Source organism: Melozone crissalis, unplaced genomic scaffold, assembly GCF_028551555.1.
Source record: "Melozone crissalis strain CALT ecotype California unplaced genomic scaffold, PUWL_Pcris_2 ptg000007l_1, whole genome shotgun sequence".
In the NCBI taxonomy this organism is placed as follows: Eukaryota; Metazoa; Chordata; class Aves; order Passeriformes; family Passerellidae; genus Melozone; species Melozone crissalis.
The window spans coordinates 1632980-1656585 of NW_026535785.1; the positions used below are offsets into that span (position 1 = coordinate 1632980).

General features: G+C 52.4%; 2 protein-coding genes across 3 annotated transcripts in view; one reads left to right on the forward strand and one right to left on the reverse strand.

Moving 5' to 3' along the window:
* ZC3H18 (zinc finger CCCH-type containing 18) overlaps positions 1–19609 on the reverse strand; it is a 47630-nt gene extending 28021 nt beyond the window's left edge. For both annotated transcript variants that reach the window (XM_054269421.1, XM_054269420.1), the window contains exons 1-8: positions 19445–19609; positions 12737–13335; positions 10030–10114; positions 9094–9242; positions 8598–8690; positions 6814–6971; positions 5199–5231; positions 3611–3728 (exon numbers count right to left, since the gene is read on the reverse strand). In XM_054269421.1, coding sequence (XP_054125396.1) covers positions 3611–3728; positions 5199–5231; positions 6814–6971; positions 8598–8690; positions 9094–9242; positions 10030–10114; positions 12737–13321 — 1221 coding nt within the window. In that variant the 5' untranslated portion in view covers positions 13322–13335; positions 19445–19609. The remainder of the gene's footprint in view (positions 1–3610; positions 3729–5198; positions 5232–6813; positions 6972–8597; positions 8691–9093; positions 9243–10029; positions 10115–12736; positions 13336–19444) is intronic.
* A 496-nt stretch (positions 19610–20105) lies between these two features.
* Positions 20106–22608, forward strand: CIDEC (cell death inducing DFFA like effector c). The gene is made up of 6 exons (XM_054269442.1): positions 20106–20189; positions 21301–21372; positions 21497–21638; positions 21727–21876; positions 21979–22163; positions 22261–22608. Exons 2-6 carry the CDS (start codon positions 21323–21325, stop codon positions 22451–22453), a joined length of 720 nt encoding a protein of 239 aa, XP_054125417.1. The 5' UTR covers positions 20106–20189; positions 21301–21322; the 3' UTR covers positions 22454–22608.
* Positions 22609–23606: the final 998 nt, after the last annotated feature.

Below are 23606 nucleotides of genomic sequence, written 5' to 3' on the forward strand. Positions count from 1 at the left end.
AATGACATGGGAATGCCATGAATTATATCCGCCCTCCCTCAGCAAGGGATCGATAATCTGCAAACCAATGACATGGAGATCAATTATCTGGAGATCAATGACATGGAGATCAACAATCTACAACCCAATGACATGGAGATCAATAATCTGGATATCAATGACATGGGAATGTCAGGAATTACATCCCCCCTCCCTCAGCAAGGGATCAATAATCTGCAAACCAATGACATGGAGATCAATGACATGGGGATAATCATGTGGAGATCAATGACATGGAGATCAATGACATGGGGATAATCATCTGGAGATCAATGACATGGGAATGCCAGGAATTACATCCCCCCTCCCTCAGCAAGGGATCAATAATCTGCAAACCAATGACATGGAGATCAATTATCTGGAGATCAATAATCTACAACCCAATGACATGGAGATCAATAATCTAGAGATCAATGACATGGGAATGTCAGGAGTTACAATTCCTGGGAATGCCACGAGTTACATCTACTCTCCCTCAGCAAGGGATCAATAATCCGCAACCCAATGACATGGAGATCAATGTCATGGGGATAATAATCTGGATATCAATGACATGGGAATGCCAGGAATTACATCCCCCCTCCCTCAGCAAGGGATCAATAATCTGCAAACCAATGACATGGAGATCAATTATCTGGAGATCAATAATCTACAACCCAATGACATGGAGATCAATAATCTAGAGATCAATGACATGGGAATGTCAGGAGTTACAATTCCTGGGAATGCCACGAGTTACATCTACTCTCCCTCAGCAAGGGATCAATAATCCGCAACCCAATGACATGGAGATCAATGTCATGGGGATAATAATCTGGATATCAATGACATGGGAATGCCAGGAATTACATCCCCCCTCCCTCAGCAAAGGATCAATAATCTGCAACCCAATGGCATGGAGATCAATAATCTGCAACCCAATGACATGGAGATCAATGTCATGGAGATCAATTATCTGGAGATCAATAATGTGGAGATCAATGACATTGGAATGCCAGGAGTTACAATTCCAGATCAATTCTGGGAATGCCAGGAATTACATCCGCCCTCCTTCAGCAAAGGATTGAGATCAATAATCTGGAGATAAATGATCTGGAGATCAATGACATTGGAATGCCAGAAGTTACAATTCCAGATCAATCCTGGGAATGCCAGGAATTACATCTGCCCTCCCTCAGCAAAGGATTGAGATCAATAATCTGCAAACCAATGACATGGAGATCAATTATTTGGAGATCAATAATCTGGAGATCAATAATCTGGATCCTGCTGAGCAGACCCTGGATACAAACCCAGCATCACATCCCACACAACTGTTGTTTTCAAAGGCAATGCTTGGATTAATTTGGTTTATGAGGCTTATTAAATAAATGTGTTGATGTTTACAAGTCTTTCCTCTCGTTGCTGATCATTTCTATAACCAGATAATTAACTTTGCAAATGAGCACCAGGAAAATAATTGGTCATGTGTGGCCACAGTGAGGCTCAGATTCCTGTCCTGCAGAAAATAAGGATTTAGAGCAAAGGAAAAGCTACTTTTGAAAGGATTTGATGGAAAGCACTGAAAAGCTCCCCCCAAGCAGGATTGGTTGGTTTGGTCACTGCTCCAGGGGCACAAAGTTTGCATGAGGGGAAAGGAAGAGCAGGGAAAGGGTTCAGAGCCTTTCTGAAGTTTTCAACCAGGTTCTTTCCTGGAAACTCCAAGATGTCCAAGGATGGGCAAGCACTGGTCAACTGCTACAGAGGAGCAGCCAAGGAGCATGAGCAAGAACCACCTCAGACATGGAACTGTTAAGGTTGGAAAAACCCTTCAGATCATCAAATGCAACCCTAAGCCAGCACCATCACCAAGGTCACCACTGACCATGTCCCCAGGTGCCACACCCACAGGTTTTCTGAATACTTCCAGGGCTGGGGACTCCACCACTACCCTGGGCAGTTTTTCCCAATGTTTAACACCCTTTCCATGGAAGAATTTTCCTAAAATCCAACCTAATCCTCTCCTGGTGCAACTTGAGGCTGTTCCCTCTGCTCCTGTCCCTGTTCCCTGGGAGCAGAGCCTGTCCCCTCCTGGCAGGAGCTGTGCAGAGCCACAAGATCCCCCCTGAGCCTCCTTTTATCCAGGCTGAGCCCCCTCAGCTCCCTCAGGATTCCCCAGCCCCTTCCCAGCTCCCTCAGGATTCTCCATTCCCTCCCCAGCTCCCTCAGGATTCTCCATTCCCTTCCCAGCCCCCTCAGGATTCCCCATTCCCTTCCCAGTTCCCTCAGGATTCTCCATTCCCTTCCCAGCCCCCTCAGGATTCTCCATTCCTTTCCCAGCCCCCTCAGGATTCTCCATTCCCTTCCCAGCTCCCTCAGGATTCTCCATTCCTTTCCCAGCCCCCTCAGGATTCTCCATTCCCTTCCCAGCCCCCTCAGGATTCTCCATTCCCTTCCCAGCTCCCTCAGGATTCTCCATTCCTTTCCCAGCCCCCTCAGGATTCTCCATTCCCTCCCCAGCTCCCTCAGGATTCTCCATTCCCATCCCAGCTCCCTCAGGATTCTCCATTCCTTTCCCAGCCCCCTCAGGATTCTCCATTCCCTTTCCAGCTCCCTCAGGATTCTCCATTCCCTTCCCAGCTCCCTCAGGATTCTCCATTCCCATCCCAGCTCCCTCAGGATTCTCCATTCCTTTCCCAGCCCCCTCAGGATTCTCCATTCCCTTCCCAGCTCCCTCAGGATTCTCCATTCCCTTCCCAACTCCCTCAGGATTCCCCAGCCCCTTCCCAGCTCCCTCAGGATTCTCCATTCCTTTCCCAGCTCCCTCAGGATTCTCCATTCCCTTTCCAGCTCCCTCAGGATTCTCCATTCCTTTCCCAGCCCCCTCAGGATTCTCCATTCCCTTCCCAGCTCCCTCAGGATTCCCCAGCCCCTTCCCAGCTCCCTCAGGATTCTCCATTCCCTTCCCAGCTCCCTCAGGATTCTCCATTCCTTTCCCAGCCCCCTCAGGATTCTCCATTCCCTCCCCAGCCCCCTCAGGATTCTCCATTCCTTTCCCAGCTCCCTCAGGATTCTCCATTCCCTTTCCAGCCCCCTCAGGATTCTCCATTCCCTTCCCAGCTCCCTCAGGATTCTCCATTCCCTTCCCAGCTCCATTCCCCTCCCTGGACCTGCTCCAGCCCCTCCAGGTCTGTCTTGGAGGGGCCCAAACCAGACCAGAGCCCCAGGTGTGGCCTCAGCCGTGCCCAGCACAGGGACAGTCCCTGCCCTGGGGCTGTGGCCATGCCAGGGCTGGTGCCAGCCAGGTGCCAGTGGCTTTCCCAGCCACTGCCAAGCAGCACTCCATGTCCTTTTCCACCAGGCAGCTTCCCAGCCTCCCTCCCCAGCCTGGCATGCTGCTTTCACCCTCATGGTGCTGGAACAGAACATCCTCCATCCCCTCACCTCCAGCGTGCCCTGTGCTGGGGCTGAGCCAAGACTGAACTATTTGAGAACTCCTGCTTCAAGCACTGCCCTGGAACTGTGCCAAGGCCCAGAAGAACCTGGAAGAGAGTCAGGAAGGAGAAGGGGGAAGGGGGAGTTCCTTACTTACTCTGTAGTTACGGTAGGGGTCGGGGTCTGTGTACTGAACCCTGAAATTCTCATACTGCCCACCACGCCAGAAGCGCTCTATTTCATAGTCATAATAGGGATCTGCATAGGGATCAAGCCTACAATGAAAAACAGGGAGTGTTAGAGAGGGAAAAGGCACCTTGGCACCACAAAAACTCTGTGTGCTACATCAGCTCAGCCACTGGGACAACAAAACCACCTTCAATGCAGCAGGGCTGTGCAGAGATGTTTATTTTCTGCACACAGCCCAACCAAATAGTCTTTTTTAAGTGAGGCTTATCAGAGAAAAGCACAAACCTTTCTTGATAAACACCAAAAAAAAAGAGCTACCAAAAATTCAGCCTTCAAATCAATGTGGTGCAAACACAAAGTGCTTTTGAGAGCCCCTTCCAGTGCCTGCACAGGGAGCAGGACATGTTCTGCCTCGTGGATTGAGAGCTGGGATTGCTGCCCATGCACCCACAGCTCATCCCAAACTCCTCAGGAGTGCCCCAGCTCCTGCCCCTGCAGTGATGGCTGCCACCAGTGCCACCAGTGCAGGACAGGAGCTCTGCACAGGGAGCAGTGGAGCTTTGGGGGCAGGTCAGCAACTCTCTGAACCTGGAATGACCCCCTGGAATGAAGGCACCACTTCTCCAGCTGATATCCTGCACTGGGAATCAGCTGCTGGCCCAGCCATGGACTGGTGGCACACACACAGCTGCAGAATGAAGGATTTTTGGGGAGGAGGAGGATGGAAACCCCACCCTCCCTAAAGCTGCTTCCTCCATCCCCTGATTTCTATTCACATTGTTTGATGGTTTTAATTCCCCAACTCAACAACATCCAAGCACCTGGAGTGCAAATATCAGATCCACTGTGAGGATGAGGAGGGGGTACAGGGAGTAAGAAACTTCCAGGGCCACAGAGGAGTCAGTGGCAGAGCTAAGATTATACAGCAAGTGCTCCCAAATTCCAGAGTATTCATAATGAGACTCTGATTTATTAAAAAAAGGAATAAAGAGGCCACTTTTTGAATTTTTACAGTGCCAAATAACCTAAACCAGGTTAAGATGTAGGTGCTGCCCTGCGAATGGTACCTGTATTTCTTTCAGTGCTTTAAAATAATTTAGGATTTCTCTTTTGGACTGAAGCAATAAGCCAAAGGAGAGAGAACCAAGATTTGGGATGCTTCAGTCAGTAACAAACTCCTGATGCTAACCCCAGAGCAGCCTGGATTCAGTGACATCAGGTGTTCAAAGAGACAGGAGAACATCTCAAGCCACACCAGAAAGGAAATTCTGCTTTTTCACACAGCCTCAAGCCCAAATTTCCCCTTCCTATAATACTGGAGGATTATTTTAATTTCAAAAAGGATCACTGCTGTGTGTTTGGGTAATTCAGTGCTTAAATCATTAGAAAATAATTGGTACCACCCCAAAAATAATCCAATCTATCCACTGAGTCAGCTGCTGAGGGGACAGGGGTCTGTCTGTGGCCCCAGAAGTTGGAGGAATTGCAATGGAAAAAAAAGGCAAAGAAAAATTCTCTTACAGTTGTAACAGTACTGGAATCAAAGACCTGCTTACCCATAGTTAATGTTTTCTTTGATGTCCACCTCCCTATAGTCATTCAAAAAAGAAAAAGGGATTCATGAACTACTGAGACAACTCCACATGTCACAAGACAGTGCTGAAAGCATTTTCCACATCCCAGCTGCACTTCCAGTGCTCAGGCGGCTGCAAGGTGTCCAGCTGGGCAACAAATTGTGTGTAGGGAGGAGAAAAATCAGCATTTTCTAGAGCTTACAGCAGCAGATTCATAACTTTTCCCTTCACACACAATGGAGATATTTTAATGCCACAGCCTGTTCACACAGCCTTCAATTTTCAGGAATTCCAGTTGTTGGATGAGTTTTGTTTAACATTGGTTATGTGCAATACATTTTTTTTATGGACTATATGAAAACCAGGCCTGCTCTTAACAATTCCTACATCAGAGAGGGTCAAAATGCTGCTGGTGCATTTTACAGGGCAGTCATAAAATGCAGATAACGGATGAACAGCCCCCAGAACACTGGGGGTAAACCCTGAGAGGAACACAAGGCCAAGATCCAGAGCTAATTAAACTCAGGAAAATGTTAATACTTTAGGAATTTCTTTTCCTTCAGGCTGCAGAACTGAGGACAGGGCTTTTTGTATTTTTTTTTTTTAATTAGGGAAAGGAATTGCACTCCAGAGCAAATCAAAGAATATTGAACAAAAGCTTAATCTGCTCCTTTTCAGATGTTTTTTTTGTAATTCATCCACTCTAAAATAAACAGAACTAGGCCTTGCAAACTCTCTGGGAGTGGAAATATTTCCATAATCTGTCCATGTAGGAAGAACAGAGGATGCACGAGCAAGGAGAAACCACCTGTACTCCTGCAGAATCCAAACCTCTCTCCCAAAAATTCTCTTCCCATTCCTTTTCTTGGCTCGAGAACTACCAAACAATTTCCCAGAGCTGGGTTTGAGGTCTCCAACAGTTGAAATTTAACCTTAAAACTCCAATTTAAATTTAGGGGGCTTGTTGTGGCCAGGTACCAGCTTTAACTGGTAGGTACCAGCTTCAACTGGGACCAGTCCAGGTGTCTGTTAAACCAGGTACCAGCTTCAATTGGGACCAGTCCAGGTGTTTGTTAAACCAGGTACCAGCTTTAACTGGGACCAGTCCAGGTGTCTGTTAAACCAGGTACCAGCTTTAACTGGGACCAGTCCAGGTGTTTGTTAAACCAGGTACCAGCTTAAACTGGGACCAGTCCAGGTGTCTGTTAAACCAGTTCTGCCCCAGCTGGGACCACCAGCTCCTGCACACTGAACATGCTCCAACTTCTCATGGTTGGGATAAGGAAAAAAAGGGAGAAAAAAAGCTGGAAGAACACACTGGTGTGAGGCAGGCAATGCAGAGCTGGAGAGAGCCCAGGAGGAGCAGAATTCCAAGGAGATTGGAGGCAGGAAGGGCTGAAGGAGACCAGGAAGGAAGGTGGGGCTGAACCGGAGCGAGCGGAGGTGGCTCAAGCTCACAAGCTCCTGCTCAAGGGAGCTGCTCCCTGTTTGGAGGTGCCACCCCCGAGTGTGGAGGGACAGGGGACCCCAGGCAGGCTCCCTGCAGTGCAGCCCCACCCAGCTGTCCCTCCCTGGAGCTGCCAGGGCTGTCTCTTACGCGGGGTCCCGCACGTCGCGGGTGATGCGGTAATTCCAGTCCCGGAAGAATTCGTTCTCCTTGTCGAACTCCCGCTCGTCCTCCCCGATGGTCACTGTGAACCTCTTCTCCTCAAAGTCAGGCTCCTGCTCCTTCCTCATTGTTGCTTTTTTTAATACCTTTTGAAAGAGAAGAAAGGTATTTTTAATACCTTTTTAAAAAGAAGAACATATTTAATACCTGTGGAAACCCAGGAATATTTCTCAGTCTGCTCTGGGGTCCCCTGACCCCCAGGGCAGCACTGACTTTGACCTCATCCATGGAGAAAGTTTCCTAAACTCCAGAATAGACTAGAACCCACAAAAGTGTGCAATAGATTGTAGAGAGCAGTGTAGGTGTATCACTTGGTGAGAAATTTAGGTTTTGGGATTTTTAGTATGTTGTGGATGGAAGCAAGATGGAGGACACAGGATGTTGTCCTGGGTTTCTTCTTCTTCTTCTTCTTCTTCTTCACTGACTTTGACTCTCACTCATGGAGAAAGCTGCCTAGACTTCAAGATAGACTGGAATCCACAAAAGTGTGAAACAGATTATAGAGAGCAGTGTAGGTATATCACTTAGTGAGAAATTTAGGTTTTGGGATTTTTAGTATGTTGTGGATAGAAGGGAGATGGAGGGCACAGGGTGTTGCCCTGGGTTTCTTCTTCTTATTCTTCACTGACTTTGACCTCATCCATGGAGAAAGTTTCCTAAGCTCCAGAAAAGACTAGAACCCACAAAAATGGAATCTATAATCTATAGATTATAGAGAGTAGTGTACGTGTATCACGTGGTGAGAAATTTAGGATTTGGAATTTTTAGAATGTTGTGGATGGAACAAAGATGGAGGGCACAGGGTGTCGTCCTGGGTTTTATTCTTCATGCTTCTTCTTCCTCCTTCTTCTTGGGTTTGGGTGGTATTTTGTAATTGGGCAGAAAAATCCTCACTGGGGGCTCTTTGGCATCAGTTAAAAAGAAAAATACGGAAAATAGTAATTTAAAAAAAAAGGAAAATAATCTAGGTGTCAGTTCTTAATTAGATAGTTTAGTCTTAAAAGACCTTGTTGGCCATTTTGTGCCCTCTAATGAAAAGCTGCCAAACTCACAGTAGTGAGACTGTTTTACTAATAAGAAATAATAAACACCTGAGTCCGAACACAAATTACTGTCTCAATGCCTTCAATCCAAACCCAGAAAAACCAATCACTGAAACCATCACAAATACCTTTTGAATAACTTTTTTTAATAAAAAAAAATTAATACCTTTTTAAAGAGCACAAAAATAGTGTGAGGGGAGAAGGTTCCTGGGGCAGGGAGAAATTGGAATATTAAAAATCCTGCCCTCAGGAGGTTTCCTGCAGCCAGAGCACCTTCTTCCCTCACAATGTGCAGGATATTGGAGACTTTTCCTGATTAATTCCCTGTTCCACCAGCTCAGAACAACAGGAAGCAGAAGTTTCCCCCCTGCAGTGATCACAAACTGGAGACACAGGCACTGAAGGGAGGGAAACTGGATCAGCTTAAAGCTTTGCTTTGTGAAGGGCTGGAGTTAAGGGCCACAAATTCCCACTTTTTTTGAATATAAACACCCCACAACCTGGATTTGAGTTGCTCTTGGCTGTCTAACAACTGTGATGTACAACAAATCACAATTAACAGATTAACAGGCAAAAGGAACAGAGAAAGAGCATAACACCTGTGCTCCAAAAAGAGCTTTTCCAGTGGATTCTGGAGGCAGCCAGCAATTCCCTGAGGAAGGAATTTACCTCTTTAGCGTGCCGGAGTCCCCTCTCCCAGGCACTTTCTGTTGGAGGGTCTGGAGGAGGTGGAGGTAAGATTTCATCAACCACTGGGCCTCCCTGTTGGAAAGGTGAGGAGAGCAGGAGAAGACACTTGAGTTAGTTTTGAACAGCAAAGCTGTGCTTGGTAAAGCTACTCAAGAGTTACTCCAGATGTGCCTCAGCGGGACTAAGCTGGGAAACTGTGGAATTTTACCCCCCTCTACTGGCAACTCCAAGATCTCCATTTAAAAATCGCATGTCCAACTGTGGGCTGAATTTTGCTGAGGCATTAGGTCAAATAAAGAGGAGGAAAATCCCAGGATCATGGAATGGTTTGGGTTGGAAGGGACCTCAAAGCTCATCTGGTTCCAGTGGAAGGAACATTTCCCACCAGACCAGGCCGTCCAAAAGCCCACCTGGAGCAGTGCAGGGATGGGGAGGGTGGTGCAGAAGCCATGAATGGCCAGGAGAGGTTCCATACCCAGGGGTTGGCTGGCATCAGCGGGTGAGGGCCCATGGGAGGGGCCCCGTTGGGGGAGAAGGGCTCAGGTTTGGAGATGAGTGAGTAATTTCCTTTGTCGTTCACTCCGGGGTGGATAAAGCGACAGTTCATGCCCCAGGTGCAGTGTCCTGTGGGAACACACACAGAGCTGTTAGACCCTGCTCCCAGCAGCGCCCCAGCCCCACAAAAACGCCAGCAGGCAGGTAAAACCCTGTAAGGATAACGTTGTTGGAGGTGTTTGAGTTTTCTCCTCTCCAGCTGGGCTGGGATTCACCTGTTGGCACACACACGGCACTCTCAGCCTGCCAGAGGGGACAAACACATCCACACACAGATGGATCAATGTACAGGAACCTTATTCCAGTGGGGAGGAGGGAGGGAGGGAGGGCTGGACACACTCTGGTAATTAAATGTAGGAATAAGCCTATGAGATCCTCATTTGTTACTGACAAACATTTCCATTTAGGAGCTTTGCCTTTCACAGGAAACCTGAGGGCAAAGCAAGGACCACAGAGCATCCCAAACAAACAGGGACAGAATCATGGAATGGTTTGGGCTGGAAGGGCTCATCCAATTCCAACCTCAACACCTTCCACTATCCCAAACTGCTCCAAGCCCTGTCCAGCCTGGCCTTGGACTCTTAAAGAGATCCAGGGGCAGCCACAACTTCTGTGTTTTATTCCCTGAAAATCTCCCTTTATTCACCTCCTCCAGGCTCACCACGCTGAGGGCAAAACGCTTTTTGTGTAGTGGCTCCATGAAAATTCAGCTTTGGCCACCAACAAACAGCAAGGTGGCACTGAGGACGCTTGGGGCAGAATTTACCACGTAACAGCAGCTTAATGGAGAACCAAAATCCCCAAACAGGAGCAAGGGCAGCAGCTCTGGCTCCTCCAGCCCCCAGGGTGGGGTTACCTTTCATGAAGAAGCGGCAGGTGGGCCTGGGCCTCACCTTCCTGTCGTTGGGGTCTTTAACCTCCCCTTCTTCCAAGTCATCATCCTGGAACAGACACACAAAGCTGACATTTCATGTGGGACCTGACATTTCCCAGTCTTGTTCAAACACTCAGAGCCACCCTGGGGCAAAACCACAGGAGAAGAACAAGGTCAGGTTACAGGAGTGCCCCAGAGCACCTGCACAAGGGGAGGACAATATTCCAGGTGGCTGTAAAAGCACCTTCCACTGCCCCAGGCTGCTCCAAACCCCATCCAGCCTGGCCCTGGGCACTGCCAGGGATCCAGGGGCAGCCACAATTCTGCGGGCACTCTGTGCCAGGGCCTGCCCACCCTCACAGCCAGGAATTCCTTCCCAATATCCAAATTAATCCGGCCAGTTCCACCTCATTCCATCACTCCATACCCCTGTCCAGAGTCCCTCTCCAGGGACAATCTCACAAATGAACTTTTCAGGGTACATCCAACAGATTTCTTCCAGTCATCTCCACCTTCTCTTCTACTCCTCAGCTCCATGTTGGAGTTGGGAACCAGCTCAAACAAAACTCTGCCTCATCCCCAGGGACTGCAGCCCCAGGAGTGAATTCTGGTGGCTGGAGGCTGCTCCAAGATTAAGAAATAACAGCCATGAAACACCTCCAGAAGAAAAGTTCTTGGGACTTTCAAGTACCAGCATTTTCTCCTTTCTCCAAGGGAAGAAAACCTTCCCTGGCTTTGTTAGGCTGCACTGGAAAACCAAAAGGAGCTGGGGATGCAGGAGGCAAAGGTACAAAGACCAGAGAGGTGTCAGGGGTACCTGGCCAGGAAATCAGGATTTTATCCCAAAGGACACTCTGGTTTTCCCCCTCTCTGCCTCCATTTCTGTTTTCAGCACATGAAACACGTGAAGAGGAAGCATCTGGATGGGCCTTCCCTGTGCCTGGCAACAGCCACTCTCTGGGTGGAAAAGATGAGCAAAATTCCCTCCTTTGATCCACTGAGCAGCTGGCAAGAAGGAAAAGCCATTCCTTGGCTGCAGACAAACCCAGGAGCACAGAGAGGAGGGTGAGGAGCCTCTGCTGCTGCACTCCTGAGCCAGCCAGGGACACAGCTCTCCTCAACAGCACCGGATTTCAAAGCCTGCACTGATATTCCAATTAAAATCTGCATTAATACTCCCCTCCCTCCACGCCAGGAGGCTGAAAGCAGAAGAAAATGCAGAGCTTGAGGTTTTCCCCAAAGCTGGGGCTGGCTTTCAGTGCTGCATGAATGGGAGAAGCAGCTCCACTCTGCTGCTTTCAAAAGAGCTGTGTGAAGTCTGCAACAAAGGGGGAAGTATTTATTTCTGGGAGGTCTCCTTGGAATCAGGCAGCTGAGAATGCTGTTATGAGTTAATGTATGAAAACCAGGGTACAGATTCATCTCCTGCTTTGTGAGGAGAGCTCCCAAGAATGCCTCAGGCTCCAAAGGAGAGCATTCATATTTTAATCAAGGAGCAGGCATGGAGTCAGGGCTCCAGGAATTTTTTTTTTTCTGCCCATAAGATACTGGGATTCCTTCTAACTGATTCAGGAATACACAAAACCTTTGGAAAACACGTGTTGGAACAAAATCACCTGCCAGGATGGGCACGAGGGAGGAAAACCATGTCATTTCTGAAAGCAATTAAACTTGTCAATGAATTATGAAGAGTAAAAAGCACACAAAATATGATTCTTTGGGGAAAAGGGAGGAGGGTGTGTGCAGTGAGGCTCCAGGAGCTTCCCAGGCTCCTGTGGCCAGGTCAGAGCCACAGGAATGGGGCTGGGAGGACAGAGCACCTCCCCTGCCCAGCTGAGGAGCCCCAGCAGTGACCCCAGCCCACTCCAGGGCCTCCCTGCCTGTCCCCAGGACAGTCCCACAGCCCAGCCCAGCTGTGCAGCTGCAGCTCTGCAATGGGAGCCAGCCCAGGTGCTCTGCACCAGCGATTCCTCCTCACATTCCCCCCACTGGGACGTACCTCCAGATCAGGAGCCCACAGGAGGGGTTTTACTGGAATTACTCTGCCCTGTTTCCTTCATGGAAAAGGAGGAAATTGCAGTTCAGCTGCACACAACAGCTGCTGCTCTGCAGAGCTCCCTGCTGAGCACAGCCATGGCTAAAGGTGAGATCTTCCCTAATCTCCACCTGCAACTAAACCCCATTTTTGATTTTTCTGAGTATCCTGGTTTGCTCAGGGCTGTGAAACACTGCACATTCCTGACCCCATCCCCAAACCATGCTTTGGGAATTTTCCAGAAAGCCCAGCACCTTCCATTGCCCTTCCATGCACCCAGATGCTGCTGGAACAGCCCAGGATCAGGGTTTGAGCAGCACAAACACCCCCAGCAGCAGCTCCTCAATCTGAACAGCTCCTGGCCACCCCATCCATGGGATTTGCTGCCAGCATCATTCCCAAGTCCCCCTGGAGCTGAGGCAGGGCAGTTTCTCACAGCACTGGAGCCTCCCCACACTGAGAGGGAACAAAGCTCATTTGATGGCTCTGGCACAAAGTTTTGGTTCAGCAAATGGATCAGGGCCTGCTCCATGCTCTGGCCTTACCTCCAGGGAAGGAGTTCCCTGCACACCAGGGACAGGGGTATTCCCACCAGGAGGAGGAAGGAATTGCAGTGGGAGAAGCACCCCAGGGCTCTGCCCACCTCCTACTTACATCAATTTCTCCATCATCGATTTCCCCATCATCCTCTTCTTTCTTCTTCTCCTTGAGGGGATCCTGCCCATCCTTCTCATCATCACTTTTACTGCTGGATTTCTTCTCATCCTCAGGGGCATCGTCTCCTTTCTCCTCCTCCTCATCATCCTCCCCAGCAGCTTTCTCCCCGTCCTCCTCTGCAGGAGCAGCGCTGGGTTCCTCGGGAACCTCCTCATCATAGTCCAGCTCGTGCTCATCAAGCTCCCTGGTGACAGAGGACACTTCCAGGTCGTTTGTCCTGTCTTCCTCCTCCCCCTTCCGGGGCCGGGGGCTCTTCAGCTCCACGCCCTGCTCGTTGGTGTCGGATTCCTGCGACTTGGCCTCGCTCAGCCGATCCTCCTCGTCAGAGTGGTTCTCCTCCTCCTCTGCCCGGCTCAGGGCCCTGCCTGCCTCCTCCTCCTCGCCCAGGAGGCTCCCCTGGCCACCCTCCCCATCGAGTTCCCGCTCGGAGCCGCTCTCCTTCAGGACCTCCTCATCAGAAAGCTGCTGGTCCTCTTCCTCGGGAGAGCAGGGGTTTCGCTCCGGGCTGTCGGGAACGTCCATCAGTCCCCGCGAGCCTGCAGGGAGAACAGCTCTGGTTATGGGCACCAAAGGGGGCAGGCAGGGAAACCTCACCCTCAGGGACTCCTCCTCCTGTGCTCTGCCTCCCAAGGAAAGGTTCTTGGAGCTCCTGGGAAGCCAGGCTGGATGGGGCCCTGAGGAAGCCACTCCTGGAGGGAGAGGAGCTTTGAGGTCCCCTCCACCCCAAACCATTCTGGGAAGCCAGAAATTCAGCAATATGGTTTCCCTCCAAGAGGGAAATTCAGAGTTTAAACTGCACAAAGAACTGATTGCAATATTGCCCCAGCCTGGAGTGTGCTGCCCTTCACAGACAATGAAGAGCTTGAGGTTGGAATTTCATGGAGTTCCAGACTGGTTTGGGTTAGAAGGGATCATAAAGATCCCACCCCACCCCTGCCATGGCAGGGACACCTTCCACGGCCCCAGGGTGCTCCAAACCCCATCCTTGGGCACTTCCAGGGACCCAGGAGCAGCCACAGCTGCTCTGGGCACCTGTGCCAGGGCCTGTCCACCTTCACAGGGAACAATTCCTGCCCAATATCCATCCATCCATCCATCCATCCATCCATCCATCCATCCCTGCACTCCTTCAGCCTGAGGCCATTCCCTGTGTCCTGTCCTTCCATCCCATCTCCATGTTTCCTGCAGCTCCTTCAGGCCCTGCAAGACCACAGTGAGGTCACCCCAAGGTTTCTCCTGTCCAGGTGAACATTCCCAGCTGTGCCAGCCTTTCCTCCCAGCAGAGCTGCTCCATCCTCTGATCCCCCTGGAGCCTCCTCTGGGCTCCTCCCTGGGCTGGGGTCTCACCTGAGGGGGCAGAACCCCCAATAAAGACCCCCAAATTCAACCAAAGCAGCAGACCCAGCTGCCTGCACAGAGACCTTCCTAGAAGATGTCTAAACTTGTGCTTGGTGGAAGTTAAAAATGGCATGTCCATCAAGAATAAAGCAAATAAATACAATAGAAAAGGGCAAGGTGCAAAGCAGGGAAAAAACCTGGGCTGTACATTAATTTTACTTCAGAAACAAAAATCCCATAAATTATAGAAATGCCTGACTGGAACTGGCTGAGCTGACTGGGTCACATCCACACAACAGCTCTAAATACCCTAAAAAAGAAAGCCACAAAATTACAAATCATCTTCATTTTAATGTGTCCCATGTTTCACTCCAGCTGCTCTCTGCAAGTTCATTTAGTGCTGCCACAAACCCATGGCATAAGTGAGCAGAGTTCCACCTGTTATTTTAAAAACCCTTGGAGCACAAATGCTACAAATGTCAGTCTGGTTGCTTTTTAAACATTCCCAGCAATCCATCACGAAATCAGAGTTTACTAATCTTTTATTAAGCTGCCATTTCACCTTTTCCTGACTCTTTCCCCTGTTTGTCCAGCTGGTTTTGCACAGGAAAGGTGATTTCCCACCAAAAAGCCACCCAAACACACTAAACACTGCCCCAACTAAAGCAAACTGAGCCTTCCCAGCACCTGAACCCCCAAAATCTTTTGCTAATGAACAGAATTTGCTGCAAACTCCCAAGATCAAAGTCCCACTCCAGAAAATGCTGCTCCTTATACTGTGGGAGGTCTGCAGAGGAGTTAAAACCAGAAAATAAACCCAAACCCCTCCCAGAAGCACCTTAAGCTGTATTTTAGGGCTGGCTGTGCTCTCCCCAGGGAATTGTATTGGTTTTGAACTAGGAAGAAACTGGCTTAGTTTGAAGGCACAAAAAAAGGCCAAGTTTATGATGAGGGAAGGATGAAACCTGGAGGTTTCTGCTCTGCCACTTCTGTCACTGCTGCTTGATTTAAAGCACTTCCATGGAGCCAATTCTTCTCAGTTTTTTGTGATATTTGTCTTTATGTTTCCCTAAAGGACAACAGAAAGCAATTTAAAAACCCCAAATGTACAGAAACCCCAAACAACACCTAAAAAACCCCTCAAAAATCCCCCAGGGCCCTGCTGCTACCAGGGGATTGATAAACACGAGATGATCTCAGCATCAGCAGGGCCCAGAGCAGCAGAAAATCCACATTTTGAGCTTCCTCTGCACACTGAAGCTGGTTCTGGCTCACCAGCAAAGTCCTGATCTCCCTGACAAGGTCAAAGCCAAATGAAAAGCCAGAAGTTGCCTCCTGGTGACAACAGCTCTGAGCAGTTCCCCAGGATGGAGCTGAACAAATCCTCTCCTCACTGAGCACATCAAGCCTGATCTGAGCTCATAAATTCCTGCACAAATCATGATTGGCTTTAAGAGCCAGCTCAGATTGAGGATTTTAATTGCCCAAGTGCCTGAGAAGTGACTCTGTGTGAACACAAAGGTCAGCCCAGAGAGGCCACCACAAATATCAAAGCTGCCAGGGCCACGTGGACTCAGGAAATTTGTTTTCTGTTTTCTTGCAAATAAGCAGCAGCAAAAAAATAAGAGAAAAAAAAAAGGTATTTAAGTGAAGCAAATGGCTTTTTGTGTTTGACATGGAGACCTTTGGAGGGATGGGAGGAAACAAATATGCTCTGATGGTGAGGAATATAAAACACTGAAATACAAAACATTGACCTGCACAGCAGCTTTTATAAAATCCACAGCATCCAGCAGTTGTAATAATTTCCTATTAATTTCCATCAGCAGAAATGATAAGAAACACAATAAATGATGGCTCAAGTGAGAAGGGCTCACAAAATCCAGGCAGGGAGGGTTTTTGGGGTGTAATTCCTTGGATTCAGGGACTGGGCTGCCGCTCCAAGATTCCCCAAAATCAACAAAGCAGATTTTGGCAGCAATCTTACCCTGCATGGAAATGTCCCAAAACAAAGCCCAAGTGTCCAAAGGTAAAATCAGCAGCAGGAAAAAAAAAAGGGAGTTGGAAATTAAAAGGAAAACTGCCTGATAATGGAACAGGACAAGTTTAATTCCAGTTTTAAAGGGTTTTCTTAATCTGCAAACCAATTTACTCTAATTTTTTGAATTCTGCAAGGGTTTTGTGGTTTTTTTTTTGAGATGGTTTTTTAATCTGCAAATAACAATTTATCCCAAACCTCTGGAATTGAGAGAGGTTTTTCTGGAGAGGTTTTTTAATCTGCAAATCACAATTTATCCCAGATCTCTGAAATCCTGAAAGGTTTTTGGGGCTTTTTGAGGGGTTTCTTAGGGGTTGTTTGGGGTTTCTGTACATTTGGGGTTTTTAAATTGCTTTCTGTTGTCCTTTAGGGAAACATAAAGACAAACATCACAAAAACCTAAGAAAAATTGGCTCCATGGAAGTGCTTTAAATCAAGCAGCAGTGACAGAAGTGGCAGAGCAGAAACCTCCAGGTTTCATTCTCCCTCATCATAAACTTGGCCTTTTTTTGTGCCTTCAAACTAAGCCAGTTTCTTCCTAGTTCAAAACCAGTCATAAAAGCAAAAAATTAACTCTCCTAAGCCCCAGATAAGCTTGTTTGACTTGCAGCTCAGGCAAGAGGCAGGGCTGTATTAATGCCTCTCACTGGGCAGCCTTTTATCTTGAGAAATCTTCCACATTCAGGCAAAGCTGCCTTTGGTCCCAGCTGCACAACTATTTCTGTTCCAATATCAGCTCCTTTTGCTCAAAGTGTGTCAAATGTTCCTTCCCTGAGTGTCTGAGCAGCACAGGGCACTGGGAATTCCATCCAGGCTCACAAACTCTCCTCATTTAACTCCCAGGCTAAATGAGCTGGGGCAGCCCTGTCACAGGGAGAAAAATCAATCAATAAAGGGGATTTTCAGGCAAAAAAGGGGTTTTCCCCTGGTTTTGGAATGATTTGGGCATGCCTCAGTGAGCGGAAAGCCTCTTCAAAGCAGGTCACAGCTTCTCAGGGCAGAAATCGAGGATCTGGCAGCAGAAGTTCCCAGGAGTGAGGAGGTTTTAGCTCCACAACACAGTGAGTTGGAAGTTTCACAGCCTGGGCTCTGGAGCATCTCAAATTAGGGAATGAAGGATGAATTTATGCTTCATTATGCTCCTGGATTGATCAGAGTCCCATGGCTTGCATGGGTGGGACAGAGATGCTCCTCCTCACCATGCCTGGATGCACCAGCAAGGAGCCAATTTGTTCCTATTAAATCCTCCCAGCCTCCTTAGAAACATTTCAAATCACACATTTCCACCCTAAAAAGGGGAGGAGAAATTTGTGGACAATTTAAACTCACCTGCTTCACTTCTTTTATATTTTTATCAAAGCTTAATGACATCCAAGATGTTTGAACTGGAAGCAGTGGGGTTGAGCAGCCTTGCACGGCACTAAAGGCAGGCAGAGAAAATCCCTTTGCTACTTAAATTGCCTTTAAAAATCCACTTCCACCTTGCCAGGATACATTTCAAATAAAATCCTGAACCTCACACTTTTGTCAGTTGATTTTCACAAGGCCAGAGGAGTCAGGGCAGGAATTCTTACCCAGCAGCTTCTTTTGCAAAATCAGGCCAAATTTATTCTCTGTTGTTAATTAAACAGCACCAAAAGGTGCAAAATTAAAAAGGAAGAAATTCCAGGCAGGAACTGAGCTCCTACAAAACCTCGAGCTGGGCAGAGCCATCAAATTCACCCTTAAAATCCTACAAATGTTCATGGATGTGAAGAACCGAGTGCATTCCCAATTTCTGTGCCCCTGGCAGCCCTGGGAGAGGTCACAGGACACATGGGAAGGAAAGAAGAGAGGAAGCTTTGTCCTTCAGGCTGAAATCTTTGGGATAAAAGGGTAAAATCCCATTTCTAGAAGCCAAGGAGGTGCTGTGAATCAGACCCATGAAATCCAGGGGTAAGGCAGGGCTGCAAAGCCCTGGAGCAGGGTGGAGGGACAGGCAGGGACCATGAGGGAGCTGAGCAGAGGGAACAGAGCTGACAGGACAGGAGAGGAGAGAAGGGCAGCACACAAAGGTTCAGGGAACAAAAAACTGCAAAATCAGAAATTAACACAGGGAAAAACATGGAGGAGCAGTGACAGCAGGAAATGAATTCCTCAGGATCCAGGAGAGGGGAAACATAGAACACTGAGAGGATGAACCCGTGTGCAGCCCTGCCCTGACTGCAATTCCAGCTGCCAGCGGGTTAATGAACCAAAATCCTCATTTCTGTGCCATCCTTAGGGAGCTCTGAGGTGCAGGGTGCTCAGGGAACTCAGCAGCTCTCAGGGCACCCCTCAATGCCCAAGCTCAGCCCTGTGGGGTCAGTTTGGTGCTCAGGGCATTTCCAGGAGCTGGGGCTGAAGCAGAGCTCAGAGAGCTCCAATGGGAATGCTCCCCTTCGATTTGTGGTGGGCTCCTGAAGGGAAAGGCAGTTGCAGTTTGTTTTCCCAGCACAGCTGATTTCCCTGCAGCTCCTTCCTGCAGCTCTACCCCAGCAAACGCTGAGTGTGAGCTCTCAGGGCCTCGGGAAGAGACAACCAGAGGGTCACACCTGGCTCCAGCAGGATTTGGGATAATCCCACTCAAAAGACTGATATTGGATCAGCAGCTGCAACTGAGGGACCCCAAACCCATCTCAGAACTGACCCCAGGAGTGACAAACCCCAAACTCATCCCAGAACTGACCCCATGAGTGACAAACCCCAAACCCATCTGAGAGCTGATCCCAGAGGTGATGGACCCCAAACCCATCTGAGAGCTGATCCCAGAGGTGATGGACCCCAAACCCATCTGAGAGCTGATCCCAGAGGTGATGGACCCCAAACCCACCTGAGAGCTGATCCCAGAGGTGATGGACGCCAAACCCACCTGAGAGCTGACCCTGCAGGTGATGGACCCCAAACCCATCTGAGAGCTGATCCTGCAGGTGAGGGACCCCAAACCCACCTGAGAGCTGACCCTACACGTGACAAACCCCAAACTCACCCCAGAACTGACCCTGCAGGTGACAAACCCCAATCCCACCCCAGGACTGACCCTGCAGGTGACAAACCACAAGCCCATCCCAGGACTGACCCTGTGAGTGACAAACTCCAAACCCATTTCAGACCCTCCAGGAGACAAACCCCAAATTCATTCAGAGCTGACCCTGCAGGAGACAAACCCCAAATTCATTCAGAGCTGACCCTGCAGGAGACAAACCCCAAGCACCCTCGGCTGCCGTGGTGCCCGGTGTGTGCCCGCTCACCTCCGAGGCTGCTCTCGTGCCAGGCGGGTCTGTCCGGCTGTGCCCCCGCGGTGCCCGCTCACCTCCGGGGCTCCTCTCCTGCCAGGCGGGCTCTCCTGCCGTGCCCCCGGGCCGCGGCTGCTGGCGCTGTCCCTGCTCCCGCTGCCAGCCGAGGGGGACAGTCAGAGCCACCCGCACGCCGTGTCCCCGCCGAGCCCCGCCGTCCCCCGGCTCCCCGCGAACCCGGGGCCGCCCGGTCCCATTCCCGGTCCCGAATTCATTCATTTCCGCGCCCTCCGGCCTCCCCCCGACCCCCTGTAGAACACCGCGGGGCCCTGCCCTGCTGTCCCCGCCGCCCGCCCCGTTCCCGCTCCCGGGGCTGCCCCCGTCCCCCCCTCCCCGGTGCCGCCCCCGCTCCCCCCGCCGGGCCCGGGCCCGCCCCCCCTCCCGGGCGCTAGGCCGCGGCGGCGCGGGCGGCGGCTCACCGATGTCGGGGGGCGGCGGGGGCCCGGCGCGGTGCGGGGCGCGGCGGGGGCGGGCCGGGGGCGGCGGGGGCCGGCGGGGACCGGCGGGGCGGCGGCGGCAGCGCGGGACGGGGCGGCGGAGCGGCCTCTACTCGCGGCGGCGCAGGGCGGCCATGGCGTGACGTCATCCGCGCGCGACGGGGCCCGGCGGCGCGAGCCGAGGGGAGGGGGGAGCGCGCGCTCTGATCTCCCCCCCTCCCCGGTCTCTTAAAGGGGCCGCGCACGGCGTGGACGGAGCGCAGGTGTGCGCGCACAGCTGGACGCGTGAACGCGCCAACATCTGCACATGGGGTGTGTGCGGGCGGGCACGTGGAGGGGCAGGGATGTGCCAGGTTCCAGATGTGCCCGGGTCGCACCCGCGCACAGGGACGGGGCACCCGCGTGCCGCCGGATCGGGGAATGTTCGGGAGCTCTGCCAGGGGCACCTGGGGCAGGTGACACAGGGACACGTCCAGGTGGCTTTGGGATGGCTCCTGACAGGACACCCCACATCCCTGGGCAGCTGTGCCAGGGCTGTGCCACCCTCCATGGGCACAGGCTCTCCCTCGCGTTCAGAGGGAACCTCTCGTGGTTTGGTTCATGGACGGTGCACCTCCTCCTGTCCCTGGGCACAGCCTGGCACCGTCCTGTGACACCCACGGGAGCGTTCGTACGGATTGATGGGACCCTGTCAGCCGGACCTTCCCCGAACGGACCCGCCCGGTTCCCGGTGTCCCCTCAGCCGGACCCGCCCCGCTCCCGGTCCCTCCCCGGCCGGACCGGACCCATTGGGCCCGGCGGGCAGGAGGGTGCGGCCTGGGGAGGGAGGAGCCTCTGTGACAGGTACATAAGGGCAGGTGAGGCGGACGGGTTTGATCCTCGGGAGAAGAGCTGCCGTTCCCTGGAGGTGAGGGGATGGGAGCTCCGCTGGACCCCCGTGAGGCTCCTGGCTGGAGATAGCCCTGGATCAGGCTCCAGGCTGGAGACACCCCTGGAGCGGCAGGGCTGGGGTGCTCCCATGGGTGTTCCTGGCCCCAAAGCCCCGGTGCCCTCTCCCAGGAGCCCAGGGCTGCTGTCTCACCTTTGCTCCAGCGCTGACTCAGCCCTCGCGTGTCCCTTTGCGCAAGAGCCCTGCTGGCAGGGGACTCTGGCCGGGCGGCCACCGCTGGCCTGGCCCCGGCCAAAGGGCAGGACCAGCCCCTGTAAAGGCAGCGGTGACAGAGCTCGGGCTCAATTCTGTCACCGGCGTTGCCAGCGGGGAGATCTGGAGCAGACGGGAGCTGAAAGCAGCGGAAGAACCCCTGGAGCAGAGTTGGACGTGCTGGTGGGAACAGATCTTGAGCTGACAGGAGCCACTGTCCTTCCTCCCCGCAGGCTGCTCCGTGCCCCTTGGAAGATGGACTACGCCAAATCCCTGAGCCAGCGCCTGGCTGCCCCCGTGTCCAAGTAAGTGCCATGGACCCCCTGTCCCCAGCATGGGGGACATCCCCCAGATCCCTCCCTGAGTGCTGTCACTGCCAGGGGGTCCTGCTGGCTCTCAGAACACCCCAATCCCTGTGTCCTTTCCCAGATGTGTCTCAGCCAGCGCCTCCATGACCCAGCAGCTGCTGGCGGGCCCGGCCCCACGGCCCAAGCCCTACCGCGTGTGCAACGGGGACCGCAGCGTGCGCAAGGGCGTCATGGCCCCCAGCCTGGCCGAGCTGCTGCGCCAGGTCTGTCTGTCCTCTGTCCGTCTGTCTGGGCTCTGTCTGCCCGCCCAGGGCCTGCCCCCAGCCCTGCTGACCCCCAGCCCCTCCGCAGGCCCAGAGCGCCCTGGCCCTGCCCGCGCCCATCGCGCTGGTGCTGGATGAGGACGGCACGGCCGTGGAGACAGAATCCTTCTTCCGGACCCTGGAGGAGGGCACGGCCCTGATGGCCCTGAGCAAGGGGCAGAGCTGGACTGCCCCCAAGGTGAGGGACCCCTGAGGGGCTGGTTTGTTCCCTCTGTCCCACGCTGAGGTGGGATTGGGAGGGTGGGGTGCAGCAGGTGACCGTGGTGCTGCTGTTCCACAGACACGTGGCTACCAGGTGAGCCTGTCCCGCAAGCCCCCGCGCAGGATCGACGTCGCCTGCGTCACCTTCGACCTGTACAAGACCCACCCGAAGGACCTGGGCTGCCTCAACGTCAAAGCCACCCTGTATGGCACCTACAGCATGTCCTACGACCTGCGCTGCTACGGGGCCCGGCGCCTGGTGAAGTGAGTGTGGGGCTTTGGGGACACTCTGGGGCCACTCTGGGGACAGGGACACTGCCCAGCCCGGCTGTGCCACGCTGACCCCTCTCTCCCTGCCCAGGGAAGCCCTGCGCTGGGCGCTGTTCAGCATGCAGGCCACGGGCCACGTCCTGCTGGGCACCTCGTGCTACATGCAGCAGCTCCTGGATGCCACCGAGGAGGAGCAGAAGGAAGAGGAGAAGAGCTCGCTGCCCCTGCAGAACCTCCTGCCCTGCAGCCTCCCCGCCCTGCCCTACAAGAAGATGTCACAGTGAGGCTGGCTGGCCTGGCCTGTCCCCTCTGCTGTCCCCCCAGCCCTCGGGGGTCTCAGCACCCTGCTAGGTCAATGCCTGGGCAGAGGCTGCCACGGTGCCTGGCACAGCCTCTCCTTGCACTCCGCTGGCTGAGTGTGGCCAAGCCTGCTCTGGAATAGCTGCTGCTCTGTAAATATATTTATTTAAGTAAAGTTCTCCTGAATTCAGCTGTGTTTTGTGCTGTCTTTGTGGGGGGGACACCCAGGACGCTCAGCCCTTGCACTGCTTGGCACCCTGAGCTGGTGGTGGTGTAAGAGGTGCCAGGAGGGAACCTGTCGCAAGCGCTTCCCCAGGGGAGCTGCTGCCTTCATCATCATCCTCCTCCTCCTCCCTGGCACCAGAGCCTGGCTCCCACCCCTTGGCACAGAGCTGAGACACCCACAACACAGTAATGGGGCTAACCCCAAAGCCCTGGTCTGTGGCAGCTGGCACCATGCCTGTCCTCGCTCCCTTTAAAGGGATGAGAGATCTCCCTGTGCCCCTGCCTGCGCAGGACTGGCACAGAGGGAGGGACACGAGGGGGTGTTCTGTCCCTGGGCTCCCCAGCCCCGTTGGCAGCCCTGGGCAGGGGCAGTCCCTGTGCCCACCCCAGCCTTGCACAACCCTGCGTGCTGCTGCTGGCCTGGCCAGGTCTGGGGGCATCCCAAGGGCCCAGCAGCTCCAGGGATACCAGCTGGGAAACAAACAGGGCTGGGGGCACTGGGCTCCAGTGACCTGGCCCTTGGGACTGTCCCCAAGTGTTCCCAGAAAGATCCTGAGGCACAACCCCTGCCAGAGAGGGTGGGAAGGAGAGGAACAACCCACTGCCCGCCTCTGCTGGCCTGGGAATACTGGGAAGCACTGGGATGAGCCATGGGGAGGTGAGGAGTGATGCTCTGGGGGGTCCTCAGGGCCATCCTCCCCTGTCACCCTGTGGGGGACACCAGACCCGAGCCACACTCACCTGGGCACCCACAGCAGGGTGCAGGGAGCTGCAGGCAGGGACTGCTCTGTGGCAGAGACCTGAGCCCCACCCGGCATTGTGGGGCTTAATTACCTTGATAATTAATGAGCCATCAGCACCAGCTGAGCCCCATCTGGGAGCAGCACTTTGCCCCATGGCTGCTGAGGTGCC

What these genes read in the sequence shown, in the direction of transcription:
- CIDEC (XM_054269442.1), top strand. Translation starts at nt 21,323, where the DNA reads ATGGACTACGCCAAATCCCTGAGCCAGCGCCTGGCTGCCCCCGTGTCC. An exon ending in TGGCCGAGCTGCTGCGCCAG is followed by an intron (nt 21,639 to 21,726) that starts GTCTGTCTGTCC and finishes GCCCCTCCGCAG; the next exon opens with GCCCAGAGCGCCCTGGCCCT. An exon ending in GGGGCCCGGCGCCTGGTGAA is followed by an intron (nt 22,164 to 22,260) that starts GTGAGTGTGGGG and finishes CTCCCTGCCCAG; the next exon opens with GGAAGCCCTGCGCTGGGCGC.